Source organism: Camelus bactrianus, chromosome 28 (assembly GCF_048773025.1).
Source record: "Camelus bactrianus isolate YW-2024 breed Bactrian camel chromosome 28, ASM4877302v1, whole genome shotgun sequence".
In the NCBI taxonomy this organism is placed as follows: Eukaryota; Metazoa; Chordata; class Mammalia; order Artiodactyla; family Camelidae; genus Camelus; species Camelus bactrianus.
In genome coordinates this window covers 24,808,834-24,827,717 of record NC_133566.1, presented here as the reverse complement: position 1 = coordinate 24,827,717, position 18,884 = coordinate 24,808,834, and the positions used below count along the sequence as shown (strand labels likewise).

Sequence of the window (18,884 nt, the reverse complement as noted above, 5' to 3'; positions counted from 1 at the left end):
AAAAACACCACAAAGCTCATACAACTCAATAACAAACAAACAACCCAATCAAAAAATGGGCAGAAGACCTAAACAAACATTTCTCCAATGACAACATACAAATGGCCAATAGGCACATGAAAAAAAGCTCAATATTGCTAATTATCAGAAAAATGCAAATCACAACTACAATGAAGTTCACCTCACATCAGTCAGAATGGCCATGATTAAAAACTCCCAAAATGATACATGCTGGAGAGGGTGTGGAGAAAAGGGAACCCTCTTACACTGCCGGTAGGAATGTAGTTTGGTGCAGCCATTGTGGAAAACAGTATGGAGATTCCTCAAAAAACTAAAAACAGACTTACCATATGATCACGCAATCTCACTCCCAGGCATATATCTGGAGAGAACTCTAATTTGAAAAGATACATGCATCCCAATGCTCATAGCAGCACTATATACAATAGCCAAGACATGGAAGGGAAGCAACCTAAATGTCCATTGGCAGATGACTGGATAAAGAAGTTATTTTATATACATATAATGGAATTATATTATATTATTTATATACATAGGAATACTATTCAGCCATAAAAAAGAATAAAAGTATGCCATTTGCAGCAATATGGATAGTCTGAGAGATTGTCATACTAATTGAAGTAAGCCAGAAAAAGAAAGAAAAACACCATATGATATCACTTATATGTAAAATCTAAAAAAAAAAAAAAGGTACAAATGAACTTCTTTACAAAACAGAAACAGATTCACAGGCATAGAAAACAAACTTGTGGTTACTAGGAAGAAAGGGGGTGGGGATGGATAAATTGGGAGCTCAGAATATACTAACTACTATGTATAAAATAAATAACAAGTTTATACTGTATAGCACAAGGAACTATATTCAATAGCTTGTAATAACCTATAATGAAAAAGAATATAAAAAATAATATATATGTATAACTGAATCATTATGCTGTACACCAGAAATTAATATAACATTGTAAATCAACGATACTTCAATTAAAAAAAACAACAAGAAAAGATACCACTCCTCATCCATTAGGATGGCTACTACCAAAAAAACAGAATATAACAACTGTTGAGGAGGATTTGGAGAGGAACCCGTGTACGGTTGGTGGGAAGGTAAAGTTGTGGTAGAGGTACTATGGAAAACAGTATGGCATTTCCTCAAAAAATCAAAAATAGAATTACTATATGATCCAGCAAGTCCACCTCTGGGTCTGTACCCAAAAGAACTGAAAGCAATGACTCAAACAGATATTTATACAGCAGTTATGAAGAAGCATTACTTGCAGCAGTCTAAAGATGGAATCAAACAGTCCCTACACAGATGAATGGATAGACAAAAATGTGGTATATGCCTCTGACGGAATACTACTCACAGTCTTAAAAAGGAATGAAATTCTGACACATGCTACAACGTGGAATAACCTCGGGGACATTATACTAAGTGAAATCAGCCAGTCACAAAGGAACAAATATGGTATGATTCCACTTATATGAGGTTCCTACAGCAGCTGAATTCAGAGACAGGACGTAGAATGGTGGCTGTCGGGGGTTGGGAGAAGGGAGGAATGGGAAGTTACTATTTAATGGGTACAGAGTACAAAGTTTCAGTTTTGCAAGGTTGAAAGTGCTCTGGGCATGGATGGTGGTGATGGTTGCACAACAAAGTAAATGTACTTGATACCACTGATCTGTCCACTTAAAAATGGCTAAAATGGCAAATTTTGTGTATATTTTACCACAATTTAAAAAATTAACAATAATAATAAAAGTATAAAGTGTTGATGAGGTACAACAATGAATTTAAAAGGTTACTACCTTCAGAGAATCCTGTAATCAAATACTGATTTTCACTTTACAGGAACGGTAGCAGAATTATGGGATATTAAAATTGAAGCCAAAATGCTCTATGATATCATTTATATGTAGAATCTAAAAAATATAACGAACTAGCGAATATAACAAAAAAGAAGCAGATTCACAGATACAGAGAAGAAACTAGTGGTTACCCGTGTGGAGAGTAAAGGGGGGAGGAGCAACACAGGAGTAAGGAATTAAGAAGCACCAACTATTGCGTACAAAGTAAGCTACAATGACATACAGTACAAGGGAACAGAGCTGATACTTTATGATAACTACAGATGGAGAATAACCTTTAAAAATTGTGAACCCTTATATTGTACACCTGTAATTTATGTAATACTGTACATCAACTACACTTCAATAAAAAATTAAAGTCAACAGAATTCTTATTTATATCACACTATGAATATGGCTTAATTTTAAGTTAAAGATACTACCTCCCTTATAAAAAAAGAATGTAAATAATTGTAATCTATCACATTGATAGATTAAGAAGAAAAAGATACCACATCAATAATGCAAAAATGGGTTTGTGTCAAATTTAATAAAGAGTCACGATTTAAAAAAATAAAATAAAAAAAGGTCTAATGCAGTAAAGCTCCAAATCTTCCAGACTCTTTTCCTGGCCAACAAAGTATTCAAATATTCTTCTAATATTGCACGTACAATAGTGTAACTGGAATTCCTGGTGAACGTGTTTGTCTCCTGGACGGATGAGGCATCTTACAAATCCTTGTTACCCCGGTACCTAGCACAGTGCCTGTACGACTGAATCACTGTGTTGCATACCAGGAATTAACACAACATGGTAAATCAACTGCACTTCAGTTAAAACCTCTGATGAAAGGAGGCTCTCAGCAAACAAAAGGCGCAATTAGGCATGAGCTTTGTATGCATGAGTAAGTCTCCGAGGGTATTTCTGAACAGATCCTAGAGTGAGCCACTTGGAAGACTAAAAGGATAGCTGAGCTGACTGGCTCTGCGTGGGGTGCTGAGCAGGGGTACTTCCTCAGGACTTCCTCAAGAAGACCACACGCAAGATGGAAGCTTAACTATGGCACAGAAATTCTTTCTGCAAGTCTCTTCATGCCTCTGGTGCTAATGGAAGGGTTGCAGGAGCCAGAGGCAAAAGAAAGAGGGAAAAAGAAGGCATGCTATGGGCTAGGACAGACAACTGCTGGGTGGGCCATCCTGGAGTGACTAGGAAGCCCCTCTGTGGTCCATGTGGCACAAGTCACCACACAGCAGGGGTCAGTAACCTTCACACCCTTACCATAAAAGGACTCTGCAGGGTATGTACTCGCTGTTTTAGCCACTCAGCCTTGCAATTGTGGTGTCAAAGCCACCACCACCAAGACACTAATGAACACGTGCGACTGCGTCACAATAAAACTTCATTTTCACAAACAGGTTGTTGGACCCAATTTGGTCCTGGGACCATATATAGTTTGCACTCCTCTGGTCTAGATTCTTCTACTCAAAGTATGGTCCAAAGACCAGCAGGATCCTCGGATCACTTGGGAGCGCATTAGGGCCACCTTGGGCACCCAGGCCTTGGGAATCAAGCTCTTCACTCTATAAGATGCCCAACGGAGTCTGCAGATGCTCTGCTGGAAGTCTGTGAGCCCCTGTAGCTGAGCACTCAGATACTATAACAGCACAGGCCTAGAAGGAGTTTCACTTAATGCCTCCTGTGTAAATCTGATCTGGGGTAGGAGGGCCGGTACTTAGCAGCCCAGCCACACAGTCAGTTCTCTAAGTGGTGAAGGAGCACCTTAGTGAGGACACTGAGACAGAGGGCAGGACTCGGCACAGGAGAGTCTGCTCAGGGCCGCTGCTAAAGAGTGACTAGGAAGCCCCTCTGTGGTCCATGTGGCACGCGTCACTGAAGAGCAGGGGTCAGTACACCTAAACATCCTCACTAATGAGACAAGGTCTGCAGAAGTTAGACAAGTGATCACTCCCAGAGCCAAACTCTACTCCCAAACCCCCTGCCTGAGCCCTTTCTTAATAGAGATGGAACAAATCCAGGTAGCTCTACACTTTCCACTGGTGATTCTCCCTGTAATTAAAACATTTCCACATCTCCTACTGTGATGGTTAATTTTATGAGTCAACTTGACTGGCCACAGGATGTCCAGATTAAACGTTTTTTCCAGGTATGTCTGTGAAGGTGTTTCCAGATGAGATCTGCATTTGAATTGGTGGACTCACTAAAGCAGGTTGCCCTCCCCCCCAAGGATGGAGAGGCTTTATGCAATCCATTGAGAGCCTGAACAGAACAAAAGGAGGAGAAGTAAGAACTCTCCTCTTTCTCCCTGATTCACCACTGAGCTGGAGCGTCTCCTCTAGTCTTGTCTTCTCTGGCCCTCAGACTGGGATTTACACCATTGGCTCCCCTAGTTTTCATGCCTTTGGTCTTGGACTAAACTACACCCCTGGAGAGGCTTTCCGTGCCTCCAGGCTGCTGATGGCAGATCTTGGGACTTCTCAGCCTCCATGACTGTGTGAGCCAAGTCTTCATAATAAATCTACTGTTACACATACACAGTTCTGTTTCTTTGGAGAATCCTGACTAATACACTTAACCAATATAAAGGTAAGGGGCGTGAAGCATTCACCCACCTACAAGTGCAATTTTGTGCTCTGTTTCTCAAGGAAGTCCCTTATCACTGGCTACTTCCTAGAACAGCGATTCTCAACCTTGGGCAGTGTGCTCCCCAGGAGACATCTGGCTGTCACAAGTGCGGTGGGGGTTGAAAGTGGCCTCTAGTAGGGGGCAAGGATACTGCTAAAATCATACAATGCACAGGATATTACCCCTACAGCAAAGAACTATCTGGCCCCAAAATGTTAATGCATCAAGGCTGTAAACCCTGTTCTAGGACAAACATCAAATTACTTCACTGAGCAGCCCAAGACATTCTCAATGTTTGTGGATCTCATGTGCATGACCAATACAGCGAGAAAGATGTCAGAGAGAGCGGCTGCTTGGCAGCTCCTTGATCAGGACACCAGCAACCAAATGTTCCCAGTGGCCAGAAGTGTTCTCTGGGAGAAAAGACCACATCAACCAAGCCCTCAAGAATATACAGCATCAACCATACCAGCTATTAATTCATAACTGGAGAGCCACTTGGCATAAGATCTGGATCAGGCTCTCCTTTTGACAAACTGACCCTGGGAATTATCTTGGCTAGGGCAGAATTGTGACTTAGCAGCCATATATTTTCAAAGCCAGGGTTTTCTCCCTGTGATAACCCACTGGAGTAATCCCATGCCATTCTAGGGGAAAATCATATCTAGAGAACACTCGGGGGCCAGTAAACTCCTGCAGCATACTCTCTTTGAACAGCACCTACTAATTCTTATGTTTCTCACTCGTTGACAACTTTCTTTCATCCATAACCCAAAGCTCCTTCACCTAATTACTGAAAACATGTGGCAAAACTGAAGAGATACCTGCTTTCCATCACCTACCTACCTCTCAGAAGTTTGTCTTCCTGAACACATGTTGGTGACCTGATGAAGATGACAAGCTGGCTTATGAGCACCATCTCTTAGATGCAGTGGCTAATTGCACGCATTGTATGCCATTTTCACTGGCTTCCATTTAGGGATAAACTTATTCCAAGTACTGCAAATTCATATTCCCTGAAACCTTGAGTCTACTCCTTTATATTGAGTATAACCACTAGATGCACCAAATGAAATGTGCCAGATGATGGTACACTTAATCTTCTATTTCAGTAGCAGCAGTAAGCACCCCTGGTATGGAAGCCCCCACGCAGATGACTACCTCATTACATAGCGTGCAAAGGGTCATAAAAAATCTTATTATCCCCTTAGCTACCTGGAGAGAGGTGTGCTGTCAAGAGCAGAGGAGTATCTGGTTAGAACATTTCATCCCTGGCAATGCTGGTATCAGACAGTAGAGGTTCTGAAACTTGATTGGCTCTGGTTGGCTCCTCAGGCTCTGAAAGAGAAGAAAGATGGCACAGAAAAATATCAGAGAGCCATCACATGCCTGAGAGATCACAGCATGCCTTAGACTTGGTGTTGTTCTGACTGCTTAGCAGAGAAAGCTTGGTGGCTTCCAGACCCCTGTAGATACAGAATAGCATTCTCTGAGGAGACAAAGCCCTCTGCCAGGGTTTAACCTGGAATTGGATCCAGACAGCCAGAGAAACCAACTTTCCAAGGTCATAAAGAAAGGGAAGCAAGGGGTAAAAGAGCAAAGATGCATGCTTCCTCTCCCTTCGATCAGCCAACACCCACAACACAGCTTGAGTGGGGCATGCGTGTGTGGCTCTTCATCTGTGAAGTCTGCAAGCCAGACTCTCTGGAACAGGAAGGGAGGAATTTCACTTTCCAGATAATAATGCACAGATGGGCCATAAAATGAAGTCTCGTGCAGCCCTGTGTGGGCACGAAAAACTGGACATACTGCTGCGTGGATTCCCACAGCCTGTATCTTCCATCCAGAAATCTCAACTCAGCTAGGGAAGCCACTGGAGGTCTCTGAAAGACGTAGGTCACACACGGTTCCTTTACGTTGCCAGTTTCAATTAGAATTGTGTAGAAAAGTTAAATCAGTCACAGAGCTCCCAGGGCACTGAGCTGTCTCTCTCCTCCACGCATACACACTCACTCATTTGTTATCACTGCTTCCTGCCAAGTTTTGCAGAATCTGACTTCTGCTTGTTTATTTATATCTTTACTTACCCCAGCTGCGTCTGCCTCACAAAGGCTTTGGGTCATCTCCCTACCTCCATTTTACTGGTAAGGGCAAGAAAGAAAAGGAAACTTAAAGCACAAGATTGTAGTTCTTTAGACACTTGTGCACCAAAACCTGGAAGCAGGTCTTTGAAACCCACTGACTCTCAAATCTATACTAAAGAATACCATGCAAGCACAGACCCCAATATGGTCACATGGAGTCTGAGAAGCAAAGGCCTGAATAGAAAAATAGCTCCCACCTCACAAGATGCTAAGTTGATACACATGGCCCTGGAGAAATGGCTGAGCAGAGAGAAACCTCGATTTTCTCTATAGGACTGATAAACAGCTATGGATGACACATCCAGTATGCTAGCTTACCAGCTGCTTGGCTTTCTTGGTTCTACCAACATTCCCCTCCAACCCACTGCCGCAAACCATTTCCAGGGACACATCCTGGACCTTGCTTTCACTTAGAAAGGCATCACCTCTGCAGTCTGGGCTGTGAGCTCCTTAAGGGCAGGAACCATGTCTCCATTCTTCTCTGTTCCTAGAGTTTCCCACAGTAAATGGACAAAGCCAGTGTTCCATGGATGATTAACTCACACTTAGAAATCCCACTCCCCAACCAGAAGCTTCTATTCCTACTACTCTCACTCCTAGAATCAAAGCAAATTTGCTTTTCAGCCTCTCTGGGACCTCAAGCATCTTATACTCTCCAGCTCACCCAGTTTGTCAGTCTCAACCTCCATTTGCTTTTCCCTACACAATCTGACTACTATAACTACACTACATTCAGCTCTTACCAGGACCTTTCTGTTGCCCTCCCACCGCCCTCAGACCACTCTAACCCTCACCTGCCAGCTTTTCTGTCCAAAGGCTAAGTGCTTCAGAAAAAAAAATCATTAATATAAGCACCGTTGCACATGTTTGGTTTATATCAATAGGTGCAGACTAAAACAAAACAAAACAACAAAGAAATTTGTTTTTTATCTACTTTTATATATAGTGATTAACATTTGAAAATCTCAAGGTCCCAAATCTATCCCTTCTTACTTCCTTTCCCCTGGTATCCATAAGATTGTTTACTATGTCTGCGAGTCTGTTTCTGTTTTGTAGATGAGTTTATTAGTCGCCACTTTTTTCTTCCTTCCTTCCTTCCTTCCTTCCTTCCTTCCTTCCTTCCTTCCTTCCTTCCTTTCTTTCTTTCTTTCTTTCTTTCTTTCTTTCTTTCTTTCTTTCTTTCTTTCTTTCTTTCTTTCTTTCTTTCTTTCTTTTTAGATTCCACATATGAGTGATATCATATAGTATTTTTCTTCCTCTTTCTGGCTTAATTAACTTAGAATGACAATCTCCAGATCCATCCATGTTGCTGCAAGTAGCATTATTTTATTCTTTTTTATGGCTGAGTAGTATTCCATTGTATAAATATACCACAATTTCTTTATCCAGCCATCTGTCAGTGGACACTTAGGTTGTTTCTATGTCTTGACTACTGTATATAGTGCTGCTATGAATATTGAGGTGCATGTATCTTTTCAAATTAGATTTCCCTCCAGATATATGCCCAGGAGTGGGAATGCTGGATCATATGGTAAGTCTATTTTTAGTTTTTTGAGGAATCTCCATACTGTTTTCCACAATGGCTACACCAAACTACATTCTCACCAGCAGTGTAGGAGGGTTCCCTTGTCTCCATACCCTCTCCAGCATGTATCATTTTGGGATTTTTTAATGATGACCATTCTGACTGATGTGAGGTGGTACCTCATTGTAGTTTTGATTTGCATTTTTCTGATAATTAGCAATATTGAGCATTTTTTTTATATGCCTATTGGCCATTGTATGTCTTCACTGAAGCAATGCTTGTTTAGGTCTTCTGCCCATTTTTGGATTGGGTTGTTTGGGTTTTTTTGTTATTAAGTTGTATGAGCTATTTATATATTCTGAAATTACGCCCTTGTCAGTTGCATCATTTGCAAATATTTTCTCCCATTCCGTAGGTTGTCATTTTGCTTTGCTTATGGTTTCCTTTGCTGTGCAAAAGCTTGTAAGTTTAATTAGGTCCCATTTGTTTATTTATTGATTATATAGCTACATTAATCAAGACTGTGTTATTACAGGGAGATAGAAACAGATCAGTGCAGAAGATTAGAGAACCCAGAAATAGACCCATACAAATATGCTCAACTGATTTTTGACACAGATGCAAAAGCAATTCAGTGGAAGAAAGAACCTTTTCAACAAATGGAGCAACTGAACATCCATAAGCAAAAACATGAATTTTGTCCTAAGCCTCACATCTTATATAAAAATTACCTGAGAATGGATCATAAACCCAAATGTAAATTGTAAAACTACAAAACTTTCAGAAAAAAAAATAGACAAATTTGGGATCTAGCACTAGGCAATGAATTCTTAGACTTGGCACCAAAGTCACAATGCATAACAGAGAAAACTGATAATCTGGACTTAATCAAAATTAAAAACATTTTCTCTGTGTTAAGAGGATGAAAAGACAAGCTAGAGAGTGGGGAAAAACTGTGCAAATCATATATCTACCAAAGGGACTAGTATCTAGAATATATAAAGAACTCTCAGAACTCAACAGCAAAAAAAAAAAAAAAAAAAAAAAAAAGCAAACAATCCATTTAGATCAGGGATAAAATTATGAGGAGATATTTCACCAAAGAAGATATTGAAGTAACAAATAAGAACATGAAAAGATATTCAACACCACTGGTCACTAGAAAAATGCAAATTAAGACCACAGTGAGATACCATTACACATCAAGCAGAATGGCTAAACTAAAACAAAGTGACAACACCAACTGCTGACAAAGATGTGAAGAAGCTGGATCACTCACACATTGCTGGTGGGAATGTAAAATGAAACAGCTACTCTGGAAAACAGTTTAGGAGTTTCTCAAAAAAAAAAAAACTAGACATGCAACTATCACATAACCCAGCAGCTGTACTGTTGCTGGTCATTTATCCCAAATAAATGAAGACTTATATTCACACAAAACCCACACATATACTTAGTAGTTTAATTTGTGATAGTCAAAAGCTAGGAACAACCCAAATTTCTTTCAGTGGGTGAATGTTCAAACAAACTGTGGTATATTCATGTCACAGAATACTATTCAGCAAGGAAAAATGAACAAACTTTTAGTACATGCAACAACCTGGAAGAATCTCCAGAAAAGTATACCGAGTGATTAAACGCAATCCAAAAGACTGAATACCTTATGACTTTATTGATATACCATTATTAAAATGTTAAAATTATAAAAGCAGGGAGTAAATTAGTGGTTTTGGGAATTAAGGAGGAATTGGGTTCAGAAGAGAAGTGACTGCAGCAATAAAAGGGCAACAGAGGGATTCTTGTGATGATGGAAGTGTTCTGTATTTTGACTGTATCAAGTCAACATCCTGGTTGTTATAATGTACTATAGTTTTGCAAGAATTTATCATTGGGGAATTTTTATATGGAATATGGGATCTCTGCCTTATTTCTTGCAACTGCAGGTAAATCTGAAATTATATCCAAAAAATGTCTAACTTAAAAAAATAATTTAATGCATGATCTCCAGAGTTGTCCTGAATCATAATCTTCACACTGAAGTTTAAGAAGCATTAATCTGGAAGACTCAATCAGGGTATCAGGAGAAATTCAAAATTCCTTCTCATAAGGAACAATTTGAAAAGACAGAGAACGTTTCATCTGGGGAGATCTTGGAGAAGAAGGTTATGCGAGTTCTCTTTCCAGACTATGAAGGGATTGCACAGGAGAAATCAGACTCCACTCATGCGGCAGCAGCAAACAGGGCACAGGTGTGTGTGGGGGAGAGGGCACAGGACTCAGGGCTGGTCTGGCCCGAGGTTAACCCGGAGCCTTACTGTTGCCTGTCTTTAAGACTAAGCAAGGTTAGCTAACCACTCTGATCTTCTGCTTCCTCATCCTGAAAATGAAGTTAATGATTCTTAACTCAATCCATCAATCTGTTTCCAACCAGAGAAACAGAAACAGCTTCAAGTATTGACAACAAAAGGAATTGAACGTAGGGACTTGGTTGCATGTGAGAAAAATAGAAATACAGGTTGAAGGTGACAGAGAAGCCGAGATTGGAAGACTGCTACAACAGATGACGAAGTCAAGGATTTAAAGATCTTCTCAAATTGATATGAACTTCAAAAAGAGGGAAAAGTTGGAGTAAGATTGTGTGGGATGGGATCATGAGGTCATCCAGTATTTAGCAGCAACAAACAGCAGGCAGTGGAATGGGCAGAGGGAGGAGGCAGTGCTCCCCAGGGGCCAGGGTCACAAGGAAAACTCTGCAACCATGGGGGACTCAACTAGTGAAAGCTGGTGTCACGGAGATGCAGCCACGACTGGCGGAGATGCTTGAGGAAAAGAGAGAGGGAGGAAATACTCTGGCTTCCTCTTTTCCTCTACCCTCCAGTCTCCCACTGGTGAGTCCACTGGCCAGACCTAGCAGGAAGCCAGAGCACCCTCGAGACTGAGAAAGGCAGCCTCCAGGTTGGCCCCAGCTATCCAGGGCAGAGCACCGATCAGAAGGCCAACAGGCCCAGGTACGACACACTCACAGGGTCCCTAAGATGCCTGGCACTTAGCAGGTACTCAATGAATGGTCACCCTAACTTTTAAGCACCCATGTTGTATGATGGGAATTTAGAACTGTATTTTCTCATCACTTTACATAGAAACGCGAGCTGGGATATTTGGCTCATGCCACATGGATTCTGCGGAGAATGCTAAGTTTTTCCCCCAAGTCAGCTGCATATCTGAGAAAGGTGGAAAAAGCCCTGTCCTGAAGTTTCACTGTATAAAGCGAATGTTGAATTTCCACAGCTCTGGCTTCAGCCTATCCAGAGGAATAGTTTCAGTGAAATATTAATTTCTGAGAGAGCCACGCTGCGGTAAAATTGCATAGTAATTCAGGCAGCATGTGCAAAATGTATTTGGTGTCGGCCAGGAATGGTTTTAATTATGTGAAGTCTTCAGAATGAGAAGAAAGTGACTGAAGACGCTTGACTAAGTGCCACAGAGGCTCTGGATGCGCCCAGATCCTTCCCCAGTGTCAGTTTATTTCTGGAGTCCCCAGACCTGAAACACAAAGGGCGCTCCCATGGAATTAAACAGTGACACTGTCAGAACCAAGAGGCACCAGGAGCAAAACCAAGACTGGAAACGGCAGCATCAGCAGCGCAAAGACCTCCGGCGCAGCATGAAGGCTGGGCGTCCAGCTGCGGCAGGGCAGCTAGGGAAGAACAGAGGGGGTGGAGAGTCCAAGGGAATGCTCAGAACTCGGGAGGCAGGGTACAGGATGCTTTCCTGAAAGGTCCCCGTGGGTGCAAGGTGCAGAGTGAGGCATGCACACGTTGGACACCTCCCATTTCCTGGGAGTCACTGGTGAGGGGTAGCGCTGAACTTGAAGTAGCACCTGGGAGTGGGGAGAGAGCAGGGCCCATCCCTAAGGATGAACAGGCACTAAGGACTTGACCTTGCAGATAGAAAAGCTGAGCCAACTCTATGGGCCTTAAAAATAGTCAATGACCAGGAGTCCCTATGCTAGTGGGACAGACAGAAATCCAGGAAGTTATCTTTAAAGACTACCTTTCAGTGTCTGGGTTCTGTCTGTGGATATCTGGACCCTGGCACTAGCCTGGGGCATGGGTTTCTGTCCCAGGAGGGCCTATATGAGTGAGAACTTAAGAAAGGGGACAGGAGAACAGCAGGGAGGGAAATAGCTCAGTGGTAGAGCACATGCTTAGCATGCATGAGGTCCTGGATTCAATCCCCAGTACCCCCATTTAAAAAAAATAAATAAAAATTTTAAAAGATTGGGAAAAGGGGAGGATGGGTTGGGGGCAGGAATTTGAAAAGGAGACAAACAAAAGCTGGTCCTGTGAAGCAGAGTAGATGGGTTGGAGATGGGCAGCAAGGTTCTCATGATCAGCCCCAGGCTGCCCTATCAGGACTGATGCCCCGATATTTATACCCAGAGGGTCAGGGGACCCTCTTAAGTATTTACTGCCTGAAGTCATATAGGCTTGGGCATACCAAGGTGGGGCTGATCCTTGCTGGGAGTGGGGCATGGAGCCAAACCATCCTGACCTGAAAGAGAAGTCTCAAGTACTGAGGTTGGATGAGGCAAGAACAGAGTTCTAGATTTCTCAGACATCTCTCCAGTCCAATATGTCCTAAGTTCATGCCCCTACCTACCACCCACTTCCACTTTCCTCTACAGCGTTCTCAGCATCCTGAGCCTCCGGGTCACCCAGGCTTAAACCTGGGAGTCATCACAGGCCTTTTCTCTCCCTTACCCTGAAAAATTCTACTTCACATCCCTTCTCTTCTGTCCTTGTTGTCACTCCCCTAACTTAGGAGGTCTTCCCTCTTCTCTTTCCCCTACCCCAAGAGCATATGCTGGTGCCAGGATGAGCATTCAGAAACAGCATCCTAATAATGCCACTCCTCTGTTCTAAAATCACCACCTACAGAGCAAAATTCAGGTGTCAGCCTTTAAATCAGGGCCCTTCATAGGTTCTTCCCAACCTACCTTTCCAACACAGCCCAACGTCCAAGCAAATGGAATCACCTTTTCCTTCATATACCTCCCACCAGGCTCTACCTCTGGATTTTGCTCTGCTGAATGCACTTCTGCACAGTAATGCGTTTCTGAGTCTCACCCAGCCTCCGAGATCTATGTCATCGCCCCTGCAAGGACGCGCTCTGATCCTCCCTGGACACAGAATCGCTCCTTCTTTTGGACCCCATAACTCCACGTGTTAGTCTTTTGCACACAGTAGAAGTATGTGTTTTTCATATTTTTGCATTAAGCTGTAAGTGCTTTGAAATTAGGGGCCTTACATCAGATTCTCCTTCACGAAGGAGGTGTAGGGAGACCCAAGAACATTGAGTTTGGCCAGCTTGTAAGAAATGGAAAGATGTTTGGAGGCAATAACATTGGAAAGGAAGACTGGAGTCATACTGTGATTCTGGAGAGATAATTAATGGCATTTGAGAGTCATCAGCTGAAGTATAAAAATAGATGAGGTAATCCTGACAAAGAATACCAAAGGTCAAGGAAAAAGCTCACGGCTGAACTCTGGAGAAAACCAGCTGCCAGTGTCGGAAGGAGAAAGAAGAAACTGTCAACAGAGACAGGCAGGAAGTGGTCAGACAGAAACACAACATTCGTACCAACATTGGACCTGAAAAGAATGTCAGCCCTGTTGGTCAGCCAACCAACACGGGCTTGAATAATTCTGACCAAATCCTGTGTGCTTTCCTCAGTTGTAAGTGGAGCAGGACATGATGGCAGGCTTGTGGATCCTCAGTCTAGGCCGTTAAAAAGGCAGTCCAGTTGCATTTTATTCCTAACTAGTATTCCTCAAGCAAAGGCTTCAGTCTGCCATTAGTGGGCCTCCCAAGGTCAGTGTATTTGAAGCGTCTGCAAGTGTGGAGAACTCACAGAAACAAAACCCCACCAAGGAACACACAAATGGGAACAAGAAGCAGTCCTGATCATCTCATTCTTTTTTGTTTTGGCCTCCCAGTCCCAAGCTGACTTCCAAGTCCATTATAATTATTAAAACCAGAGCCATAGGCACAAGGACCCTGAGGAAGTCAGAAGGATATGTCAAAAACAAAGCAGAGTCAGGAAACCCAGGGCAATCCTTCAGGGAAGTGGAGAAAAGGGAAATTCTGGGTAGGAGGTATGCCAGCCTTCCTTGGAAGGGGCTGTGTGGATCCTTGAGGAGGTGGGCAGCTTCCACCTGGGACCTTCCTGATGGTTCCCCACCAGGGGGAGCCAGTCCACAGCCACAAGGATCTGCTCTGTGCCAATTCAATCCAATCTAATCCAATCCAATCCAATCCAATCCAGTCCAGTTCAATCCAGCGCATACAGACTGCTGAGCACCTGGGAGGCGAAAAGCCCTGAGGCCGATTTGGCTGATTCTAACAGGGAAGCTCCCCTAAGTCAGTTCTGTGGCTTCCTGGAAACCACACCTGTCTTACACCACACTCCAATACACCTATTTGTTTCAAGGGTTCCACAGCAGTTTGATTCAAATTATGTTTTTTAAAATAGTTTTTAAACCCTAAACAGATACACTTAGTGTGTGAGATGCCAAATGTGAACAATCACAGAATAAAGGCTCTCCTGCCCAAACTGTGAATATGTTTCAACACATGTAGATATGTCATTAACTAGGGAAACTGTAGTTTCGAAAATTTCTGTAACGATTCAGATCTATGCAAGTCTTCTCGTGCTGTGAAACTGGACAAGTATGCCACCACCACTCTGGCTCTCGTGGGCCACGTTCTATTACACGCCAGGCAAGGCTCCCGGATATCCACTGAGTGCATGCTCATACAATGATACAACAGTAAACTGTACGGTAATAAGTAATCACATGACCTGCTGCACTGTGTTAACATTGGTAGCTGTAGTGCTTGTTTTATTTCTTAGAGTGCTTGGCAGCCTTTTATAAATCCACATAAGACCAGCTCCGCAATGCAGGGCCAAAGTGTCCGTGATCAAATGACAAATGGACCATGGACTCAACATGCCAAATTAAATATTTTTTGATGTGTTAAAGTCTTCAAGTGATTACTAAAGAGAAACAGGCACCAAAGTTTCTTGAAATAGTTTTAATAACATAATTAGCATCTTCGAATGGCACAATATGTTTTGGGGAAGTATTTCTGTCAAAGGAAGAGAAGAATTGGTTGAAAAATCTATTTCTTTCAATTAGATCCCTTATAATTGAGGACTGCAAATAATTGTTACATAGTGTTAATGAGTCAACATTAAAACCAAATTTTCCCATATTCCTCTTTCAAGTTTCTGGACCATTTTAATCAGAATAACCTGAATCTGCAAGGTATTCTGGTTAAAAGCGCTATCACTTTGAATGTCTGGCTGTCATAATTTCTCAAGGCTGTGCGGCCAGCACAAAACACAGGGGCTCACTGACAGAGAGGAGGCTGTGAGGCCACAGCTGCCGTCACAAACCCTCAGCTTAGAATTTTCATGTTCATCGTCACAGCCTCATTGTTTTCATTCATAACTGCATGTTATAAGTTAGAACCATCAAATAAAATAATAATATACATAACAAAATTTTGGTTTCTTCTCTTTTATTCATTAATATTCCATATAAGATTTCTTAATGCTAAAAAAAAATTGAAAATCACTGTGTCATTCAATACATAGGAGAAATCCAATATATTGACCAGGAAAGGGTTGAAGAAACAAAGGTCTCCTTGCCATTCTGTGCCCCATGTGACCCAACCCTGACCAACAGGTCTCACCAAAAGGACTGCTGAATGAATGATGCAATTCATTTTTTCTTGGATATTTCTCTGTCTCTAAATTCCTGTCTGAAATATTCGATGCAGAGACTGTCTCTTACGGAACCTGATCATTGCACTAAAGTAATGATCCATGGGTTAGTAGACAATGTGGGGGAGAATGGTAGCTGAATTGATTTCCTTGACCATAATTGTAAGTTTGTCCTTTCAAAGGCTAACCTTAACCTCCAGGGTTAAAGCCTAAAAGTTTTCCCTTATCAGGTATTATTTCCTGAATTTGACAAACATCTCCTGGGTGATTAGGCAGTGAATAAGACAATGTTCTAATCCAGACACTTAAAATTCAGGGATTCCCTAACCCATAACCTAATACCACGCTGTCTTCTCCAAACTGTAACATCAGGTTAGAATTACAGATTGGGGTCTGAGTTTTGCTGCATGTCCTTTGTCAGACACAGAAGAACAATCTCATACCTAACAGGTTCCACAGCTAAACCACAGCTTCAGTCCTTGCTGTGCCAGAGGCTAACTGGGAACCTTTAAGGGTTGGCTAGGTCCCTATGATGGACAGAAAGGAGAGAGAGGAGACAGCTGCACAGGTCTACAGAGTGGGGCTTCAGGTCACACCCCGTGAGGTGGGGAGAAGACTCCACATTTTAGGGACGGCTCAGGCTGTGACACCATGCCAGGGTTCAGCCTCAGCTCCACCAGCTACGTGACATATGTCATTTGACTTAGCATTTCCAAACTTCAGTTTGGAAAATAGTACATATAACTTAATATTCCTAAGAATTATTAAGAATTATGCTCAGCTAGGGGGTAATCTATATAATGCACACAGCATGGTCTCTTGTGACCAACAGGTGACCTCTCAGGATGTGCACATGGTTCTGAGTCACAAACCCTGAATGTCCACAATTTTTTTTCTTCACTGGAAGAATCAGTCCACTGAGCACTAAAGAAATAACTCGATATGTTCCTATTAAATTGGTTATGTATTTCTGTCATAAATATCTTGGACCATGTCACAAACCATTTCTCCTCATGGCCCCCTCTTTCTTCCCCTGAATTACAGCAATGGCTCCTAAGTGGCCTCCCTGCCTCCGTTCTCTCCCTTTCTCCCATGCAGTCTCCAGTGAGTCCCTAGATTTATCATTCTAGCACAGGGATTGGTAAACTTCAGCTCGCATGTAAATCAAGCCCACTGCCTGTCTGTGTCAATGAAGTTTTATTGGAACACAGCCACGCTCATTTGTTTACGTATCAAACGTGGTCGCTTCGCACTAGAGTGGCAGAGCTGAGGAGCTGCAACAGAAACTCTATGGCCTGCCAAGCTTAAAATATTTCCTATCTGGTCCTTTACAGAAAAAGCTTGCTGCACCCTAAGTAACTTGTCCTAGAACACTCCCCTTGGCAACTCATCACTCCGGCCAGTGACTTGCCTCCAGGATAAAGTCCAAGCTGTGTTAGCTGGCCCTTGTCAGTCCTTCCTGACTCAGCTCTCACCATTGCTCTACTTGCAGGCTGAACTCCATCCTTGCTGAATAAGGGTCCTGCAAACACACAAGATTCTCTTCACCTAGAAAAATGCTACTTCCTTTTCACATTTAAAAAAGAAGAAGGAGAAGAAACTTCTACCTTTAAGATTCTTCTTAAATCTTCCTTCCTTTATGGAGCCTTGTAGGGTGGTCCCCTCAGCCCTGCCCGAGGGCCAAGCACTTCTTCCATGGAAGCAATATCCCACCAACAAACGGCACATGGCACACAGTAGGTGTGGGTCTACCTACCTGTTTTCCTCAACAGACACCCCAGGCTAAGCGGTCTTCTCTCTTTCCCTCCTAGAGCACCCTATTCTTTTCCAGCATAGCATTTACCATGGTTTGCAGTTATGCATTTCTTTGTGTGTTTATTTCTTTAATGCCTGCCCCCTAATAACAGTGAGCTCCAAGACGACAGGAACTAAGACTGCTGGATTCACCGCCACATCAGCGTTGCACGGCCTAGAGCCAGCCACATAGTAGTTCAATTTGTTAAGTGAACATATGATTGGATGAATGAAAAAATAAAAGCAAAGATTTTACTAATAAATCAAATGCCAGTGAAATCTAAGGAATCAAAGCTGTTAGTTTCTGAGCAAACCAGGCACTGCCTCTCAGACCCCCTGGCACCCCCATGGTCCAGAAGACTAGACAGGCATCGGCGGCAGTAATAGCTCCGATGTGGGTGTTCGGAGCATGTGTGTATACAGCCCTGTTTAACAGTTCTTGGAATCGGTGTGGAACATTTACACAGCTTTTTCCCCTGAGCACAAATTCAGACCCCACGGGACTGGAATAAAGCCACACGTAGGTTATATCATTGAGCCCACATTTTCACTGAGCCACGCAGTGTCTCAGCCGTGCTCTCCTAGAGAGGGACCCCCTGTCCTCACTGTCTACGAAAGAAAAGTGGGCAGAGCCACCTCAACTTCTGTCTGTCCCTAAGGAGAGAGTCCTGTTTGTGCATCACACACACATCCGGCTGAAGGCACTCCACGCCATGCCCACATCCAGGTGAGAGACCTTGGTGGGAAGGTGTGAGGAGGGAGTTCGGCCGGAATGACCCCTTCTTGACTCATCCAGTGTCCTCCAGGACTGAGGGACTCTTCAAGCTCAAAATGTGACTCTTGAAAGTTGCATTGTTCATTTTTCCCTAATACCTGAAACTCAAGACCAACCAAATAATTCAGCTGAGTTGCTGCTTTGTGTGGAAAAAGAAATATCCCAAGGCCATTTCCCGTGTGGCCTTTCTGATTCCGGACGGTGTCTCTCTGGGAGAGCGCCCCATCCACAAAGGCCTTCTGTGGAGGTGTGTGTAAATCTCACCGAGATGTTTCCAAGAAGAGCAAAGACACCGTTTCAACCAAGGCAAATTTATGAAGTTGGCAGTCAAACTCTAATTCCAG

The 18,884-nt window shown here is 42.8% G+C and overlaps 1 protein-coding gene across 9 annotated transcripts in view; it reads right to left on the bottom strand.

The window, feature by feature from the left end:
- Positions 1-18,884, bottom strand: part of EVA1A (eva-1 homolog A, regulator of programmed cell death) — a 56,348-nt gene that overhangs the window by 16,279 nt on the left and 21,185 nt on the right. For 6 of the 9 annotated variants that reach the window (XR_012502924.1, XM_074354394.1, XM_074354392.1 and 3 more), the window contains exon 2: positions 5,726-5,848. The exons of the other annotated variants lie outside the window; for them this stretch is intronic. Coding sequence is in view for 2 of the 6 variants with exons in the window: in XM_074354392.1 (XP_074210493.1) it covers positions 5,744-5,848 (105 nt within the window). In the remaining 4 variants the exon portion in view is untranslated. The remainder of the gene's footprint in view (positions 1-5,725; positions 5,849-18,884) is intronic. 9 annotated transcript variants of the gene reach the window in all.